Source organism: Dryobates pubescens, chromosome 28 (genome assembly GCF_014839835.1).
Source record: "Dryobates pubescens isolate bDryPub1 chromosome 28, bDryPub1.pri, whole genome shotgun sequence".
Classification (NCBI taxonomy): domain Eukaryota; kingdom Metazoa; phylum Chordata; class Aves; order Piciformes; family Picidae; genus Dryobates; species Dryobates pubescens.
In genome coordinates, this window is record NC_071639.1 from 1,303,634 (window position 1) to 1,322,534 (window position 18,901).

The 18,901-nt window shown below is 53.5% G+C and overlaps 2 protein-coding genes across 2 annotated transcripts in view; one reads left to right on the forward strand and one right to left on the reverse strand.

Annotated features, from left to right (window-relative positions):
- AKAP7 (A-kinase anchoring protein 7) overlaps nucleotides 1-18,901 on the reverse strand; it is a 142,824-nt gene that overhangs the window by 80,864 nt on the left and 43,059 nt on the right. The window contains exon 6 of the mRNA XM_054174024.1: nucleotides 16,973-17,085. Coding sequence (XP_054029999.1) covers nucleotides 16,973-17,085 — 113 coding nt within the window. The remainder of the gene's footprint in view (nucleotides 1-16,972; nucleotides 17,086-18,901) is intronic.
- Nucleotides 7,264-9,699, forward strand: MSH5 (mutS homolog 5). Its single transcript, XM_009903447.2, has one exon. The coding sequence runs from the start codon at nucleotides 7,264-7,266 to the stop codon at nucleotides 9,697-9,699; it is 2,436 nt and encodes an 811-aa protein (XP_009901749.2).

Here is an 18,901-nt window from a genome sequence, read left to right on the forward strand (position 1 = left end):
ATCACAGAATGCTGGGGGTTGATGTTGCAGATATCACCCAGCCCAGCCCCCTGCCAGAGCAGGGCACCCAGGGCAGGGCACACAGAACACAGCCAGGTGGGGCTGGAAAGGCTCCAGAGCAGGAGACTCCACAACCTCTCTGGGCAGCCTGCTCCAGGGCTCAGCAGCCTCACACCAAAGAAGTTTCTCCTCAGGTTGAGGTGGAACCTCCTGGGTTCCAGTTTGTGTCCATTGCCTCTTGTCCTATCCCAGGACACCACTGCCCAGAGCCTGGCCCCTTCCTGCCCCCCACCCCTCAGCTATTTGTAACCATTGATCAGATCCCTCTCAGCCTTCTCTTCTCCAGGCTCAACAGCCCCAGGGCTCTCAGCCTCTTATCACACAGATGTATGTTCCAGTTCCTTACTCATCCTTGTAGCCTTCATTGGACTCTCTCCAGTAGTTCCCTGTCCCTCTTGAGCTGGGGAGCCCAGAATTCATGCAGTGTTCCAGGTGCAGCCTCACCAGGGCAGAGCTCTTTCACACCTTCTTGTGGTGCTTCATTCACAACTGCTCTTCAATCATCTAGAGACATTTGCTTCCCTGGAGTCGAATTTAGAGGTGAAAAATGCCTTCCCATTCCCTTCATCTCTGAAACCAGGACATCTAACAGGGGACTCTTTTTATTGTGGGTACACAGTCTCCCTGGGAGGCTAAATTCAATCCTGCCCCGCTGTCATGGTGTAAAATCTGATATGCCATGGCTAGATTAATCCTTATGCACTGCAGTTCCTTTGAAACTAAATCAGCCTGCTTTCCTTTGGGCTGACAGCTCTTTGACATACATTTAGACATCAGTCAGTAAGGAAAAAAGACCTTTCCTGCCCGGAGAACACACTTGTCAAAGTGTGAAGCCTTCAGTACTCGTGCAGTGAAAAGAGGCACAGATTAACATCACCACTTCACGCCCCAACACAAACATCAGCATTGACAAGAGGTTGGGACCTTGCTTGTCAAAACCTGATTGGTGTGGTGCGAATCCAACCCTGCTCAGGACCTGAGTGCTGCTTGTGAAGCGCTACAGAGGGGTGCTGGGGGAAGCAGCCATGGGAAAACTGAATGGGAATGTCACTAACATGGAGCAGTTGCTGGAGTCTGTAATAAATCACAGAATTGTCAGGGCTGGAAGGGACCTCCAGGCTCAGCCAGTCCCAACCCCCCTGCCATGGGCAGGGACACCTCACACTGCAGCAGGTTGCTCACAGCCACCTCCAGCCTGGCTGCAAACACCTCCAGGCAGGAGGCTGCCACCACCTCCCTGGGCAACCTGTGCCAGGCTCTCACCACCCTCCTGGGCAACAACTTCTTCCTCACAGCCAATCTCAATCTCCCCATTTCTAGTTCTGCTCCATCCCCCCCAGTCCTATCCCTCCCTGACACCCTCAAAAGTCCCTCCCCAGCTTTCTTGGAGCCCCCTGCAGATCCTGCAAGGCCACAATGAGGTCTCCTGGGAGCCTTCTCCTCTCCAGCCTGCACAACCCCAACTCCCTCAGTCTGTGCTCACAGCAGAGCAGCTCCAGCCCTCTGCTCCTCCTCGTGGCCCTGCTCTGGACACCTCCCAGCACCTCCAGATCCTTCCTGGCACAGAGAGCTCCAGCACTGGACACAGTGCTCCATAAAGCAGTGCCTGCTCGTTAATGCAGAGCCCAGCAGGATGGAGTTGGATGCCCGGGCTGGGTGACACCCTGATGGGGTGCCCTTGCTCCGGGGGCTTCCTCCAGCCACCTCCTCTCGCAACGGCTCAGCACAGGGCTCAGCACAGGGCTCAGCACAGGGCTCAGCACAGGGCTCCCCGCAGCCGCTGCCGGGGCCGGGCAGGAGGATGCCCCAGGCGAGGGCTGCTGCCGCGCGGGGAGGGCGCCGCGCGGGGAGGGCGCCGCGCGGGGAGGGCGCCGCGGGGGGAGGGCGCCGCGCGGGGAGGGCGCCGCGCGGGGAGGGCGCCGCGCGGGGAGGGCGCCGCGCGGGGAGGGCGCCGCGCGGGGAGGGCGCCGCGCGGGAGGCCTGAGGCGTTAGGCAAGGGAAGGGCAGCAGCTCCCCGGAGGCAGCAGAAAGCCTCCAGGCTGCAGCGAGAGGCAGCGGCGTGACGAGCTGCCGGCCCGCGGTGAGGAGGGTGAGCAGAGGGGGCAAGGAGTGGGACTGGGGAGGCACTTGTGACAAGGGCTGGGAGTGACAGGATGAGGAACAATGGCTTTGAGCTGGGAGAGGGGAGACTGAGACTGGAGATCAGGAAGGAATTCTCCACAGTGAGGGTGGTGAGAGCCTGGCACAGGCTGCCCAGGGAGGCTGTGGATGTGCACTGCCTGGAGGTGTTCAAGGCCAGGCTGGATGAGGCCTTGGGCAAGCTGTGCTGATGGGAGGTGTCCCTGCCCATGGCAGGGGTTGGAGCTGGATGATCTTGAAGGTCCTATCCAACCCAAACCATTCTGTGATTCTATGAAGTGGAAGATGTGTGGAAGCAGCTTGATGACCACAGCTGTGGGCTGCTCAGGGCAGCTGTGGGCTGTTCAGGGCAGCTGTGGACTGTTCAGGGCAGCTGTGGGCTGCTCAGGGCAGCTGTGGGCTGCGCAGGGCAGCTGTGGACTGCTCAGGGCAGCTGTGGGCTGCTCAGGGCAGCCATGGGCTGTTCAGGGCAGCTGTGGGCTGTTCAGGGCAGCTGTGGGCTGTTCAGGGCAGCTGTGGACTGTTCAGGGCAGCTGTGGGCTGCTCAGGGCAGCTGTGGGCTGCTCAGGGCAGCTGTGGGCTGTTCAGGGCAGCTGTGGACTGTTCAGGGCAGCTGTGGGCTGCTCAGGGCAGCTGTGGGCTGCTCAGGGCAGCCATGGACTGTTCAGGGCAGCTGTGGGCTGTTCAGGGCAGCTGTGGACTGTTCAGGGCAGCTGTGGACTGTTCAGGGCAGCTGTGGGCTGCGCAGGGCAGCTGTGGGCTGCACAGGGCAGCTGTGGACTGTTCAGGGCAGCTGTGGGCTGTTCAGGGCAGCTGTGGGCTGCTCAGGGCAGCTGTGGGCTGTTCAGGGCAGCTGTGGGCTGCACAGGGCAGCTGTGGGCTGCTCAGGGCAGCTGTGGGCTGCGCAGGGCAGCTGTGGGCTGTTCAGGGCAGCTGTGGGCTGTTCAGGGCAGCTGTGGGCTGCTCAGGGCAGCCATGGACTGTTCAGGGCAGCTGTGGGCTGTTCAGGGCAGCTGTGGGCTGCTCAGGGCAGCTGTGGACTGTTCAGGGCAGCTGTGGGCTGCTCAGGGCAGCTGTGGGCTGCTCAGGGCAGCCATGGACTGTTCAGGGCAGCTGTGGGCTGTTCAGGGCAGCTGTGGGCTGCTCAGGGCAGCCATGGACTGTTCAGGGCAGCTGTGGGCTGTTCAGGGCAGCTGTGGACTGTTCAGGGCAGCTGTGGGCTGCTCAGGGCAGCTGTGGGCTGTTCAGGGCAGCTGTGGGCTGCTCAGGGCAGCTGTGGGCTGCGCAGGGCAGCTGTGGGCTGTTCAGGGCAGCTGTGGGCTGCTCAGGGCAGCTGTGGGCTGCGCAGGGCAGCTGTGGGCTGTTCAGGGCAGCTGTGGCCTGCTCAGGGCAGCTGTGGGCTGCGCAGGGCAGCTGTGGGCTGTTCAGGGCAGCTGTGGACTGCTCAGGGCAGCTGTGGGCCGCTCAGGGCAGCTGTGGGCTGCTCAGGGCAGCTGTGGGCTGCGCAGGGCAGCTGTGGACTGCTCAGGGCAGCTGTGGGCTGTTCAGGGCAGCTGTGGACTGTTCAGGGCAGCTGTGGGCTGCGCAGGGCAGCTGTGGACTGCTCACGGCAGCTGTGGGCTGTTCAGGGCAGCTGTGGGCTGCGCAGGGCAGCTGTGGACTGCTCAGGGCAGCTGTGGGCTGCTCAGGGCAGCTGTGGGCCGCTCAGGGCAGCTGTGGACTGCTCAGGGCAGCTGTGGGCTGTGCAGGGCAGCTGTGGGCCGCTCAGGGCAGCTGTGGGCTGCTCACGGCAGCTGTGGACTGCTCACGGCAGCTGTGGGCTGTTCAGGGCAGCTGTGGGCTGTTCAGGGCAGTTGTGGGCTGCGCAGGGCAGCTGTGGGCCGTTCAGGGCAGTTGTGGGCTGCTCAGGGCAGCTGTGGGCTGCTCAGGGCAGCTGTGGACTGTTCAGGGCAGCTGTGGGCTGTTCAGGGCAGCTGTGGACTGTTCAGGGCAGCTGTGGGCTGCTCAGGGCAGGTGTGGGCTGCGCAGGGCAGCTGTGGTGTGGCTGCTGCCTGCAGCAGGATGGTGTTTGGAAACCAGGGCTGTGTGCTGGTGCTGCTCAACACCAGGGCAGGCCTCTGAGCCTGGGAGCAGCTGCTGTGGCTGCACGGTTGTGAGGATCTGTGGCTGGTGCACATGGGTGCCCTGTACCTCGGCAGGGGCTGATTCTGTACATGTGTGTTCAAGTGCAACACAGGATCTATGGGCACTGGGGCATACAGCTGTGCTGCTGAAACAAAGGGTACACATTATTCCAACCTTGCTGGTAGCTAGCTCAGTCACACCTTGCTGGAAAGCAAGATGAAGCCTGTAGCTGAGGGCTCAGAATCATAGAACCATAGAACTGTTGAGGTTGGAAGACCCCTTTGAGATCAAGTCCAAGCACTACCCCAGAGCTCACATCCCCAGCCCTGCTGCTGAGCCACTGCCACTACCCCACAGCCCTCAGCACCACATCCATGCAGCTCTGAAACCCCTCCAGGGCTGGGGACTGCAGCACCTCCCTGGGCAGCCTGGGACAGGGCTTGAGAGCCCTTGCTGGGAAGAGATTGATCCTGAACCTCCCCTGGCACAACCTGAGGCCATTTCATCTTCTCCTGCCACTTGTTGCATGTGAAGAGCCCAACCCCCACCTGGCTCCAACCTCCTCTCAGGGAGCTGTAGAGAGCAATGAGGTCTCCCCACAGCCTGCTCTTCTGAAGACTGAACAGCCCCAGCTCCCTCAACTGCTCCTGTGTTCAAGGCCCTTCAGCAGCTTGGTTGCTTTCCTTCAAACACACTCCAGCACCTCAACACCCATCTTGTAGTGAGGGCCCTAAAATCAAACCCAGTACCTGCAGTGTGGCCTCACCAGTGCTGACTGGAGGTGGACAATCACATCCCTAGACCTGCTGGCCACTTCACATCTGTCTTTAATTCCTGGTAGCATCTTTGTTTCTCCAGGGCTGGGTCAGGTCCCCCAGGGACCAGTGCTGGGCCCCATCCTCTTTAATATCTTCATTGATGATCCGGATGAGGGCATTGAGTCAGTCATTCAGCAGATTTGCAGATGACACCAAGTTGGGAGCAGATGTTGGTCAGTTAGAGGACAGAAGGGCTCTGCAGAGGGACCTTGCCAGGCTGGACAGATGGGCAGAGGCCAACAGGATGGCATTCAACAAGTCCAAGTGCCAGGGGCTGCACTTTGGCCACAGCAACCCCATGCAGAGCTACAGGCTGGGGTCAGAGTGGCTGAGAGCCACAGAGAGGGACCTGGGGGACCTGGGGGTGCTGATTGACAGCTGCCTAAACATGAGGCAGCAATGTGCCCAGGTGCCCAGGCATCCTGCCCTGCATTAGGAAGAGTGTGGCCAGTAGGAGCAGGGAAGTCCTTGTGCCCTGTGCCCTGTGCTCAGCACTGCTTAGGCCACACCTTGAGTCCTGTGGCCAGTTCTGGGCTCCTCAGCTCAAGAAGGACATTGAGAGACTTGAAGGTGTCCAGAGAAGGGCAAGGAGGCTGGGGAGGGGTCTGGAGCACAGCCCTGGGAGGAGAGGCTGAGGGAGCTGGGGTTGCTTAGCCTGCAGAAGAGGAGGCTCAGGGGAGACCTTCTTGCTGTCTACAACTCCCTGAAGGGAGGTTGTAGCCAGCTGGGGGTTGGTCTCTTCTTTCTATCAACCAGCACCAGAACAAGAGGACACAGTCTCAAGCTGTGCCAGGGGAGGTTTAGGTTGAAGGTGAGGAGAAAGTTCTTCCCAGCAAGAGAGATTGGCCACTGGAATGTGCTGCCCAGGGAGGTGGTGGAGTCCCCATCCCTGGAGGTGTTCAAGAGGGGATTGGATGTGGCACTTGGTGCCATGGTTTAGTCATGAGGTCTGTGGTGACAGCTTGGACTTGATGATCTTTGAGGTCTCTTCCAGCCTTGGTGATGTTGTGGTACTGTGTGACACAAGCGAGTGTTAACCTGCTGCTGTCAGTTACAGAATCATAGAATCATTTTGGTTGCAAAAGACCTTTAAGATCATCGAGTCCAACCATTGTCTGACTTTACCAAATGATTACCTGACTGATCTTGGTTTTTTCCTTTGAACTATTAGCTTTTCAATGGCACATTCCTGAAATCCATGGAAGATGGAGGTGTAAAAGTTCTACAGGAGAGATTAGAGAAGCTCTTCCATAGGGTAAGACCTCATTCAGCATGATTCTGTGTTGGAAGTAAAAGGCAGAAATCTTCCCAAAGTGGCTGCAGTGTGACTCTCAATAATAGGTAGTGGAAAAGGTGTCCTGGCAACACAAAGCCTGGTTCCTTGTTTTTCTGATAGATTTCCTGCTTCTTACTAACTTGGTCTATTCTTTAAGTGGAATTACAGCCTAGAATACAGAATTAACCAGGTTGGAAAAGACCTTGGAGGTCATCAAGTCCAACCTATCACCCAGCACCATCTGATCAACTCAACCATGGCACCAAGTGCCTCAGCCAGGCTCTTCCTAAACACCTCCTGAGATGGGGACTCCACCACCTCCCTGGGCAGCACATCCCAGTGGCCAATCTCTCTTGCTGGGAAGAACTTTCTCCTCACCTCCAGCCTAGACCTCCCCTGGCACAGCTTGAGACTGTGTCCTCTTGTGCTGGGTGCCTGGGAGAAGAAACCAACCCCCTCCTGCCTACAACCTCCCTTCAGAGAGTTGGAGAGAGCAAGAAGGTCTCCCCTGAGCCTCCTCTTCTGCAGGCTAAGCAACCCCAAGCTGAACCACAACAGGGACAGATTAGCTGCTGGCTATTTTTTCCCCAGTGGAATCCTGTTCATTCCTTAGAAATTCTGCTCTGATGTTTGAATTGGTTAGCATGGAAACAGCCTGTGCAGTCCTGTTTGAATAACTGCTGCAGGATCCTTCAGGTTGGGAGCACCCTGGAGAAGCCACCCAGTTCAACCCCCTTCTTAAAGCAGGGTAACACTGAAATCAAACTGGGCTGCAAAGGGCTTTGATCAGTTACTTCTCAGGCCTTTCTGGATGAGTTGTGCATAAAGATACCTTTCTCCAACAGGATGGATGCCACACCAGCCACAAGCAGTACCATGCCACCACCAGCTGGGCCTGAGCAAGAGGCCCAGGAGCACTCTGAGACACACATGTCTGTTCTGTGGTACGCAGGGCAGCTGGCGGTCACTTACTACGACACGGAAGACTGCTCCGTGTACTTCATGCCTGACATACCTGATAATGAAGACCTCAAACTACTGCACAGAGTGATTGGGGAAGTTAATCCTCAATGCATAGTGACCAGTGCCAAACAGGACCAGCATATTGCCAAATTCCTGAACGACCTAAGAGCCACAGCTGGTGATAAGGGGCTGGGAAAGCCAGAGGTTGTGCTGTTCCCTAACACAGATTTTGGCCTAGAAGTCGGCAAGCAGCGGATCCTGTCTCGGCAGTTCCCATTTATTCCACCTCATATGACTGCAATGGAGAAAATTCTCTACTTGTCCTCCATCATCCCTTTCGAGAGCCCGCTCATGATACGAGCTCTAGGGGGACTCCTGAAGTTCCTGGACAGGAAGAGGGTCGGGGTTGAGCTTGAAGACACCTCCGTCGCGGTTCCTATTCTGGCCTTCAAAAAGTTCCTGCTGTCAGAGACGGTGAGCGTGGACCAAGACACTTACTGCGTCCTGCAGGTCTTCAAAAGTGACATCCACCCTTCTGTGTACAAGCTGTCCAGTGGCTTGAAAGAGGGCTTCAGCTTGTATGGAATCCTGAACCGCTGCAGGTGCAAGTGGGGAGAGAAGCTGCTCAGGCTGTGGCTCACGCGGCCCACGAGGAACTGGGCAGAGCTGAACAAACGGCTGGATGTCATCCAGTTCTTCCTGCTGGCTCAGAACCACGAGACAGTCCTCACGCTCCAGAGTAGCCTCAGGAACATCAAGAATGTGCCTCTTATCCTGAAAAGAATGACTCTGTCCCACACCAAGGTGGGGGACTGGCAGGCGCTCTACAAGACGGTGTGCGGCGCGGTGTGCCTCAGAGACACCTGCCGCGCGCTGCCCGGCGCGATCGAGCTCTTCCACACCATCTCCCGTGTCTTCACTGACGACCTGCACTACATTGCTAATCTCATCAGCAAAGTGGTGGACTTCGAAGGCAGCGTCTCAGAGAACCGCTTCACCGTGCGGCCCCACGTGGACCCCACCATCGACGAGAAGAAGCGGAAGATGATGGGGCTGTCAGACTTCCTCACGGGAGTGGCACGGAAAGAACTGGAGGCCTTGGACAGTACCATCCCCTCCTGTTCTGTGATCTACATTCCTCTGATCGGGTTCCTGCTCTCCATCCCACGGCTACCCACCATGGTGGACAAGAGTGACTTTGAAATCGAAAGCCTGGACTTCATGTTCTTGTCCGACGACAAGCTGCACTACAGGAGTGCCAGGACGAAGGAGCTGGACAGCCTGCTGGGGGACTTGCACTGTGAGATCAGAGACCAGGAAGCACTCATCATGCACCAGCTGCAGACGAGGATCCTGGAGAAGTCCGAAGTGCTGAACAACGTGATCGAGTACACCGCGCACCTCGACGTGCTGCTGGCCCTGGCAGAGGTGGCGCGGGAGAACGGCTACTGCCGGCCGCGCTACACTCACCGCCCCGGCTTCCGCATCGAGGACGGGAGACATCCGCTCATGGAACTGTGTGCAAAGACGTTCGTGGCCAATCCTGTGAGCAGCGGAGAGGCTACCAGGCGAATAAAGATCATCACAGGGCCCAACTCATCTGGAAAGAGCATCTACTTAAAGCAAGTAGGTCTGATAGTGTTCATGGCCCTCATCGGCAGCTACGTCCCAGCAGCAGAGGCAGAGGTCGGAGTGGTTGATGCCATCTACACAAGAATCCACAGCAGGGAATCCGTTTCTGTAGGGCTCTCCACCTTCATGATTGATCTCAACCAGGTTGCCAAGGCAGTAAACAATGCCACCGAGAGGTCCTTGGTCCTTATCGATGAGTTTGGCAAAGGGACCAACACGCTGGACGGCCTGTCCCTCCTGGCTGCTGTCCTGAGGTACTGGGTCAGTCAGGGAACACGGTGTCCTCAGGTCTTCGTCTCCACTAATTTTCACAGCTTAATGCAGCTAGAACTTCTGCCTGACACACCCCTTCTGGAGTATCTGACCATGGAGACCCAGCAAGATGGAGAGGAGTTGATATTCTTCTACCAGATCAAGCAGGGCGTGTCCACCGTTAGCCACGCCGCCAACATCGCGGCCTTGGCGGGAATGCCAGCCCGGCTCATCGAGAGGGGCGCGGAGGTGTCGCAGCTGATCCGCAACGGCAAAGCCATCCGGCGCGTCGACCACCCCGCCATGGGCCACCGGATGGAGAAGTGCAAGGCCGTGGTGGAGAAGTTTCTCAGCCTAGACCTTGACGATCCTCGCGTGGACTTAGAAGAGTTCATGAGTAACGAGGTGCTGCCTGCTGCAGCCTCAGTCCTGTAATGGGCACAGCTCACCCCCACCTGGCAGCTGAGCAGGAGCGGCTGGTGACTGAAAGAGGGCTCACTGTGAGTAATACCTTACGCTGCATTTAGCTTGTCACAAGCTGTCTGCACTTGTGTCCTTTCTTCCTCTTGTTTAAGACAAGCACTCATTAAGCATCTCTGCAGTAGCTAACTGCATGATCACAGGATGCCAGGGGTAGGAAGGGACCCAAACAGATCATCGAGTCCAACCCCCCTGCCAGAGCAGCACCACACAATCTGGGTCAGGTCATGTGATGTGGAAGCAGGGAAACCCAAAGGCAACTCAAGAAACTCTTCCAGCTCTTGGGTCACCCCATTGTGCAGTTTCTGCCTGTACATAAATACTGTGGAAAAACCACAGAGCACTTCTGTGGTCTCCCAGGGATGTGAAAGGCAAGCGTTTGCTGGTTTGCACTGTGCCACACTGATCCCTTCGGCCATTTTAGGATCAGTACCAAAGCTTCCAAGCCAAGTCTGTGCCTCAGGCTGCCCTACCAGCAAGCAGCAGTTGTCACAACACAAACCACTGACACAGAGGCTGGTAAGTGGAAGTCCAGAAGGATTTCTTGACTTTGGGAATTCTCTTGTGCCATCATTTCTGTCCAGAGATCCCAGGAGTTGCTATACAAAGAATGCTGAGGTCAGAACCAGTGGGGACTGATAAACATAACTGGTTTGGTCTTACTTGGAATTTACTCATGAGGTACAAGTGTGGGTACAGTTATGTACCTGTGCCACGGGGCTGTGCATAAAAGCAAAGTTGAAGATCCAGGAAACTGAAAACTCTCCTGGGGGAGTGAGGGAGAAATTCCCATGTTCTGCTCTGGTTTTGAGTACTGAGGACAACTGAATGTTCCAGGAACTACAGCAGAAAGGGAGGTTCCCTCTCACTCCTCATGCAGGGGATCTCCACTGAACACACAGTTTGATGCAAGGATATGCAACAAAAATTCACTGCCAGATAAAAGAGGCAGGAGGCTTGATCTGGAAGCACTAGAGAAGCAAATAACCTTTCCTGCAACGAGGTATTGATGCCTGGGGCTCCCTACCCATGACAGAGGAGGCAGCCCAGCGCCCACTGGCTGCCCAGCCTGCTCCAGCAAACACACTCTGCCTGTCTCCTTGGCAAGAGGCCGAACATATTAATGCCCCAGAAACTGAGAGAAGGGCAGCGGTGTTGGTATGATTATTGCTGCTCTTGTTACCACGAGTCCTAGCATCAGCATTATGGTGAGAACATTGGCTATACCATTACATACCCTAATATGTATTATTTATGGTAGCTTACATACAATAGGGCCATATTAGAGAGTAATAACAGCAGGGAGAATAATGATATTGAGGATAATAATAGCAAGAATGATAATAGCAATAATAGTAATAATAATATCATCATCTTCTCTGGCATGTCCACCTGAAGGCAGCAAAAAGCTTTCAACTTGAGACACTGCTCTGGGTTTGATTCAGAGTGGAATTTCCTGCTTTATGATGAAGGAAGGAAGGGATGATGATGATGATGGTGGTTATTATTATTATTATTATTATTATTATTATTATTATTATTATTATTATTATTATTATTATTGTTGTTGTTGTTGTTGTTGTTGTTGTTGTTGTTGTTGTTGTTGTTATTATTGTTATTATTATAGTTATTATTATTACTATTATTACTATTATTACTATTATTACTATTACTATTACTATTATTATTACTGTTATTATTAATAATAATAAATGAATAACATAATTGCATTATTAAAATGCTAACAATACTACTAATAATAATGAAAGTTGTTGTTGTTGTTATTATTACTGCTATTACTATATTATAAATAATATATGAATAATTTTTTAATAATAATAATAATAATAATAATAATAATAATAATAATAATAATAATAATAATAATAATAATAATAATAATAATAATAATAAGTTATTGCTATTATTATTGTTATTATTATATTATAAATAATATATGAATAATGTAATTGTCTTATTAAAATAACACTACTGCTACTACTAATAATAAAAGTTGTTGTTATTGTTGTTATTGTTATTATTGTTGTTGTTGATGTTATTGAAGAAATTATTGTTGTTATTGTTATAATCATCATAATTCTCATCATTATCAGTTATCATCATCATATTATCATTAGTACTATTATTATAAAATAGACAATAATAGTTAATATATTAGAATTTAATAATTTAATATTATTATTATTATTATTATTATTATTATTATTATTATTGAATTATTATTAGTGAATTATTATTATAGCATTATTATTATTATTATTATTATTATTATTATTATTATTATTATTATTATTATTATTATTGAATTATTATTGAATTATTATTGAATTATTATAGAATTATTATAGAATTGTTAGATTATAGATTAGACTAGATAATGGATTATAATAGATAAATATATAAGTAAAATAATAGAGAATTATATTCATTCTTATTCCTATTAATTATTATTGTTGCTATTACTGTTATTGCTGTTGCTGTGGTTCTTGCTAACATTGTTAATGTTGTTGCTGTTGTTGCTGTTGCTGCTAACACTGTTAATATTACTTTTCCCCAAGCAGCAGTTAATGTTGTCTCTCTGTGCAACGAGGCTGGAATGGAATGAAGCTGGAGGTGGGGAGATTGAGGCTGGAGGGGAGGAGGAAGTTCTTCCCCATGAGAGTGGTGAAGCCCTGGAATGGGTTGTCCAGGGAGGTGGTTGGAGCCCCAGCCCTGGAGGTGTTTAAGCCCAGGCTGGATGAGGCTCTGGGCAGCCTGATCTAGTGTGGGGTGTCCCTGCCCATGGCAGGGGGGTTGGAACTGGCTGATCCTTGTGGTCCCTTCCAACCCTGACTGATTCTATGGTGGCAGCAGTTGGCCATAAGTTCCATTACCAAGCAAAAGCACACAGTGCTGGCTGATGCAGACCTTCACTTCCCAGTTGAATTTCAGAGTCACTTCATTCCAGACACTCCATGCTTACTGTACAAGCCTCCTGAGAGTGTCTGCAAAACAGCTGGCACCTTGAATATGTCACCACCAGAACTGACTGCTGGTAGTCACTCAGACCTGGTGGAACACTTGGCAGTGCTGCAAATGCACCTGGAGTTCCCTCACTGATATCTTCTGCTTCACTAATGCTACACAGAGCCCTCTAAAGAATAGGATAGGATAGGATAGGATAGGATAGGATAGGATAGGATAGGATAGGATAGGATAGGATAGGATAGGATAGGATAGGATAGGATAGGATAGGATAGGATAGAATTAACCAGGTTGGAAAAGACCTCAGAGATCATCAAGTCCAACCTATCACCCAGCACCATCTGATCAACTAAACCATGGCACCAAGGGCCTCATCCAGGCTCTTCCTAAACACCTCCAGGGATGGGGACTCCACCACCTCCCTGGGCAGCACATCCCAATGGCCAATCTCTCTTGCTGGGAAGAATTTTCTCCTCACCTCCAGCCTAAACCTCCCCTGGCACAGCTTGAGACTGTGTCCTCTTGTTCTGCTGCTGGCTGCCTGGGAGAAGAGACCAACCCCCACCTGGCTACAACCTCCCTTCAGGCAGTTGCAGAGAGCAAGAAGGTCTCCCCTGAGCCTCCTCTTCTGCAGGCTAAGCAACCCCAGCTCCCTCAGCCTCTCCTCCCAGGGCTGTGTTCCAAGCCCCTCACCAACCTTGTTGCCCTTCTCTGGACACCTTCCAGCAGCTCAACCTCCTTCCTAAACTGAGGAGCCCAGAACTGGACACAGGACTCAAGGTGCAGCCTAACCAGTGCAGTGTACAGGGGCACAATGACCTCCCTGCTCCTGCTGGCCACACTTTTCCTGATGCAGGCCAGGATGCCATTGGCCCTCCTGGCTACCTGGGCACACTGCAGGCTCATGTTCAGCCTACCATCCACCAGCACCCCCAGGTCCCTCTCTGCCTGGCTGCTCTCAGCCACTCTGACCCCAGCCTGTAGCTCTGCCTGGGGTTTCTGTGGCCAATGTGCAGCACCTGGCACTTGGATGTGTTCAATCTCCTGCCCTTGGCCTCTGCCCATCTGCCCAGCCTGGCAAGGTCCCTCTGCAGAGCTCTCCTACCCTCTAACAGCTCAACTCCTGCCCCCAGCTTGCTGTCAGCTGCACATTTACTGCTGATGGACTCAATGCCCTCCTCCAGATCATCAATGAAGATATTGAACAGGCTGGGGCCCAGCACTGCTCCCTGGGGCACAGCACTGGGGCCTGGCTGCCAGCTGGCTGTGGCACCATTCACCACCACTCTCTGGGCTCAGCCTCCAGCCAGTTCCTAACCCAGCTCAGAGAGCTGCTGTCCAAGCCAGGGGCTGACAGCTTGGCCAGGAGCTTGCTGTGGGGGATGGTGGCAAAGGCCTTGCTGAGGTCCAGGCAGACTCCATCCACAGCCTGCCCCACACCCACCAGGCAGTCACCTGGGCATGGAAGGAGCTCAGATTGGTCAGGCAGGCCCTGCCCTGCCTGAATCCATGCTGGCTGGGCCTGAGCCCTGCAGGCCTGCTGTGATTGCCCCCCAAGATGATCTGCTCCATCATTTTCCCTGGCAGTGAGGTCAGGCTTCACCCCCTCCCCCTTTCTTGCTGTGTGATCTGGCAATGCCATTAGCCATCATGCCACAGAGTGGTTATTCCTTTCATGTTTTGTGTTTTCATTCATTGTTTTCAGTAAATGCATCAAACCATCTCACTGTGAGCCTGGGCCCAAACAACAAGTGACAGCCAAGAGCAATGCCTGTGCCTGCCAGAGCTGACAGAGAAATCCCCAGGTTTATAACAGAGAGGAGCTTCCCACTGGGTACCTAGAACACCACATCCAGCACTCTGCAGGGCTAAAGAAGATGATTGGGAGTGACACTGACCTGGTTCTGTCAGCAGCAGTAAATATCAGAGCACAGAAAGGACACATCTGAGCTGAGAGCTCATGCTGGGCAGACAAAGGGAATCAAAGCAGCAAAACACATAACCAAAACCCAAAAGGGCAAAGCCTCACCTGGCTGCCTGAGAGCTCTGAACCAAGGAGGTGCAGCACTGAGCAGCTGTGGATTTCTAACACCAGTGTTTCACACAACAGCTCTTGCTGTAAAGAGGAGGTAATATGAGCTTACAGATGTCAGGGCTGGAATCATAGAAGCATAGAATGGGATGGGTTGGAAAGGAACTCCAAAGCTCATCCAGTCCAACCCCCTGCACTCAGCAGGGACATCCTCCACTGGATCAGGCTGCCCAGAGCCCTGCCCAGCCTCACCTTGAACATCCCCAGGGGTGGGGCCTCAACCACCTCCCTGGGCAGCCTGTTCCAGTGTTTACCCTCCAGGTGCACAACTTGCTCCTCACATCCAATCTCAATCTGCTCTGCTCTCATTTCAAACCATTGGCCCTGGTGCTGTCCCTGCAGGCCTTTGGGAGCAGTCCCTCTGCAGCCTTCTTGTAGCCCCTTCAGGTACTGGCAGTCCACAGCTGCAGTCATCAAGCTGCTTCCACTTCATAGAATCACAGAGTGGTTTGGGTTGGAAGGGACCTTCAAGATCATCCAGTTCCAAACCCCTGCCATGGGCAGGGACACCTCCCAGCAGCACAGGCTGCTCAGGGCCTCATCCAGCCTGGCCTTGAACACCTCCAGGGAGGAGGCAGCCACAGCCTCCCTGGGCAGCCTGTGCCAGGGTCTCACCACTGTCAAAAATTTCTTCCTCATCTCCAGTCTCAATCTCCTCTGCCAGCTCAAAGCCATTGTCCCTCATCCTGGCACTCCCAGCCCTTGTCACAAGTCCCTCCCCAGCTCTCCTGGAGCCCCTTCAGGTACTGGAAGGTTGCTCCCTGGAGCCTTCTCTTCTCCAGGCTGAACAGCCCCAACTCTCTCAGCCCGTCCCCACAGGGGAGGCTCTCCAGCCTCCAGACCTCCTCTGGCCTCTCTCCAGCAGCTCCATGTATTCTGTGAAGAAAAACACCTCATAATCAGGCAAGAAATAACTGCCTGCAGAGGGCCTACAGAAGATGCTTCATGGCCTCTCTGCAAGACCCCAAAGTAAGCTCAGCAGAGGGAGCTGACAGCCTGCCTGCTTATCCTGCACAATTCACACCTCCATTCCACAGCCCATTTGCTGCTTCTCTCCTGCACAGTAACAGAACAAAATGACTCAAACAAGTACAATCTACACCTTCACAACAGTTCTGTGCTTGTGAACAAGTCCTCCCATCCTTTGGTCCCACCTAGTGTCACAAAAGAAACCAGAGCAGGGTATTAATGGAACATAGCAAAGGCCAGGGCAGAGTCTTGCACATGGGAAAGAACAACCCCATGGACCAGGACAGGTTGGGGACTGAGCTGTTGGAGAGCAGCACAGAGGAGAGGGACCTGGGGTCCTGCTGGATTGAGGGATGCCCCTGAGCCAGCAAGGTGCTCTGGTGGCCAAGAAGGCCAAGGGCCTCCTGGGGTGGATTAGAAGGGCTGTGGTCAGTAGGTTGAGAGAGGTTCTCCTGCCCCTCTGCTCTGCCTTGCTGAGGCCACAGCTGGAATATTGTGTCCACTTCTGGGCCCCTCAGGTCAAGAAGGACCTCAGGGAACTGCTTGAGAGAGTCCATCCCAGAGGCACAGAGCTGCTGCAGGCAGTGGAACATCTCCCTGTGAGGCCAGGCTGAGGCAGCTGGGGCTTGGAACATGGAGCAGAGCAGCCTGAGGGCTGCCCTCATGGCTGGGGATAAAGATGTGCAGGGCTGGAGCCAGGCTCTGCTCAGGGATGGCCAAGGACAGCACAAGGGGCACTGGGTGCAAGCTGCAGCAGAGGAGCTGCCAGGGGAACAGGAGGGAAAACTTTGTCCCTGTGAGGGTGCTGGAGCCTGGAGCAGGCTGCCCAGAGAGGTAGTGGAGTCTCCTGCTCTGGAGCCTTTCCAGCCCCACCTGGATGTGTTCTGTGTGCCCTGCCCTGGGTGCTCTGGCAGGGGCTTGGACTGGGTGCTCTCTGGAGGTCCCTCCCTGACTCCCTGTGGTTCTGTGTTTCTGTGACTGCTGTACTGAGAGCACCAAGGCTGTATCTCAAAGCACAGCTCAGGAGCAGTGTGTCCATGGGCGATGTACTCTTTGCCTTTCTTCAAAAATCAGGGTTTCAAAGCCTTACCTCTTCAGCTGCTAACAGAGCAGAAAGCAGGATGCCAGAGCACCAGCAGCTCCTTTCAGCTTGCTGCTGAGCTGTGTGACATGGGAGCTCACCTCCTTCTGGAGCTGTGCTGATTTGGACAGCTTCATGAAGGTCAGGTGTGGGATAAAAGCTCTTCCTTCCCCAGCCACGATGCCCTTCTCTTGAAATACCTTCTTCAGGGTCTCTGAAGGGGAAGAAAGATGAAGAGGTATCACAGAATCACCAAGGTTGGAAGAGACCTCAAAGATCATCAAGCCCAAGCTGTCACCACAGACCTCATGACTAGACCATGGCACCAAGTGCCACATCCAATCCCCTCTTGAACACCTCCAGGGATGGGGACTCCACCACCTCCCTGGGCAGCACATTCCAGTGGCTAACAACTCTCTCAGGGAAGAACTTTCTCCTCACCTCCAGCCTAAACCTCCCCTGGCACAGCTTGAAACTGTGTCCTCTTGTTCTGCTGCTGGGGGCCTGGGAGAAGAGACCAACCCCCACCTGGCTACAACCTCCCTTCAGGGAGTTGCAGAGAGCAAGAAGGTCTCCCCTGAGCCTCCTCTTCTGCAGGCTAAGCAACCCCAGCTCCCTCAGCCTCTCCTCACAGGGCTGTGCTCCAGACCCCTCCCCAGCCTCCTTGCCCTTCTCTGGACACCTTCCAGCAACTCAACATCTTTCCTAACCTGAGGAGCCCAGAACTGGTCACAGGCCACACAAAAGAGGTGAGCAAAGAGATCTGCCAATAGCACAGCATTTAATGTTCCACTCTGCCAAGGTGGAGCACATCTTGAGGATTGTGTCCACCAGCCCCCCCAGGTCCCTCTCTGCCTGGCTGCTCTCAGCCACTCTGCCCCCAGCCTGTAGCTCTGCATGGGGTTGTTGTGGCCAAAGTGCAGCCCCTGGCACTTGGATTTGTTGAATGCCATCCTGTTGGCCTCTGCCCATCTGTCCAGCCTGTCCAGGTCCCTCTGCAGAGCCCTTCTGCCCTCTAACAGATCAACTCCTGCCCCCAGCTTGCTGTCAGCTGCACATTTGCTGATGAGTGACTCAATCCCCTCCTCCAGATCATCAATGAAGATACCAAACAGGCTGGGGATGGGGTACAAGGGTATTACACGACAGGGTGCTTCAAGAAGTGCTTTCAACTGTGGGATGAGTCACAGCCACTCCACAGGGAAGAAACAAGATGCTGAGCACCACAGGGCAGAGGTATTTCCACTGACCTTCAGCAGGACCTATTTCTTCATGGGAAGAGTCTTAGATTTGCAGCTGAAATGGGAGACAAATCTGGCTTCACTAAGCTAATGGCAATCAGAATGCTGTGCCTGCCATCTGCTTTGCCATCACAAGAGGACCTTGACAGCAGAAGCCTTCAGGGGTTACTTCAGAACACTTCAGGACCACTCTGAGTGTGGTAAGAGAATTGCCTGTCTCCAAGCCCACTCTGCCATGGTGGGTTCTGTGATCTCCCACCCAAACCAAAGCAGAGCTGAAACCCAGAGCTCTCAGCTCTGCTCCTGGACCAGCTTGGCTGAACTCCAGAGCACAGCAGGGATCTTGGTGCTGTTGGTTTGGGCTTTTTAAGCTTCACTGTTGCCTTGCCAGCTAATTTCCTGCTTTTAATGGACATTTGAATCTGTCTACAGCTCAGAGCAGAGCAACTCCACTTGATAGTTCAACTGTACAGAAAGCTCCAAGGCATTATTTTCCCACCTGGAAGAGAATGCCTTACACTGGGAAGTGAACACAGCTGGCTGGGAAAGCCAAGGGGAAGGCTGAAGGAAGAGGGATGTAGGTGACTAGAGCTGGCTGGCTTAGCTCTGCCAGTTCCTGCTGCTGCAGGATCACATCCCAGAGTCCCTGCTCCCCCCAGTTTGGGCTGTCTGCAGCAGCTGTTTAAGCAAAGCCACTGTGAAACCCCAGTTCAGAAGAGATCTGTACAAGCTTGTGCATTAATTTGCACAAGGAAAGCTCTCAAAGATGCTCAAAGTTTCCACTTGGGA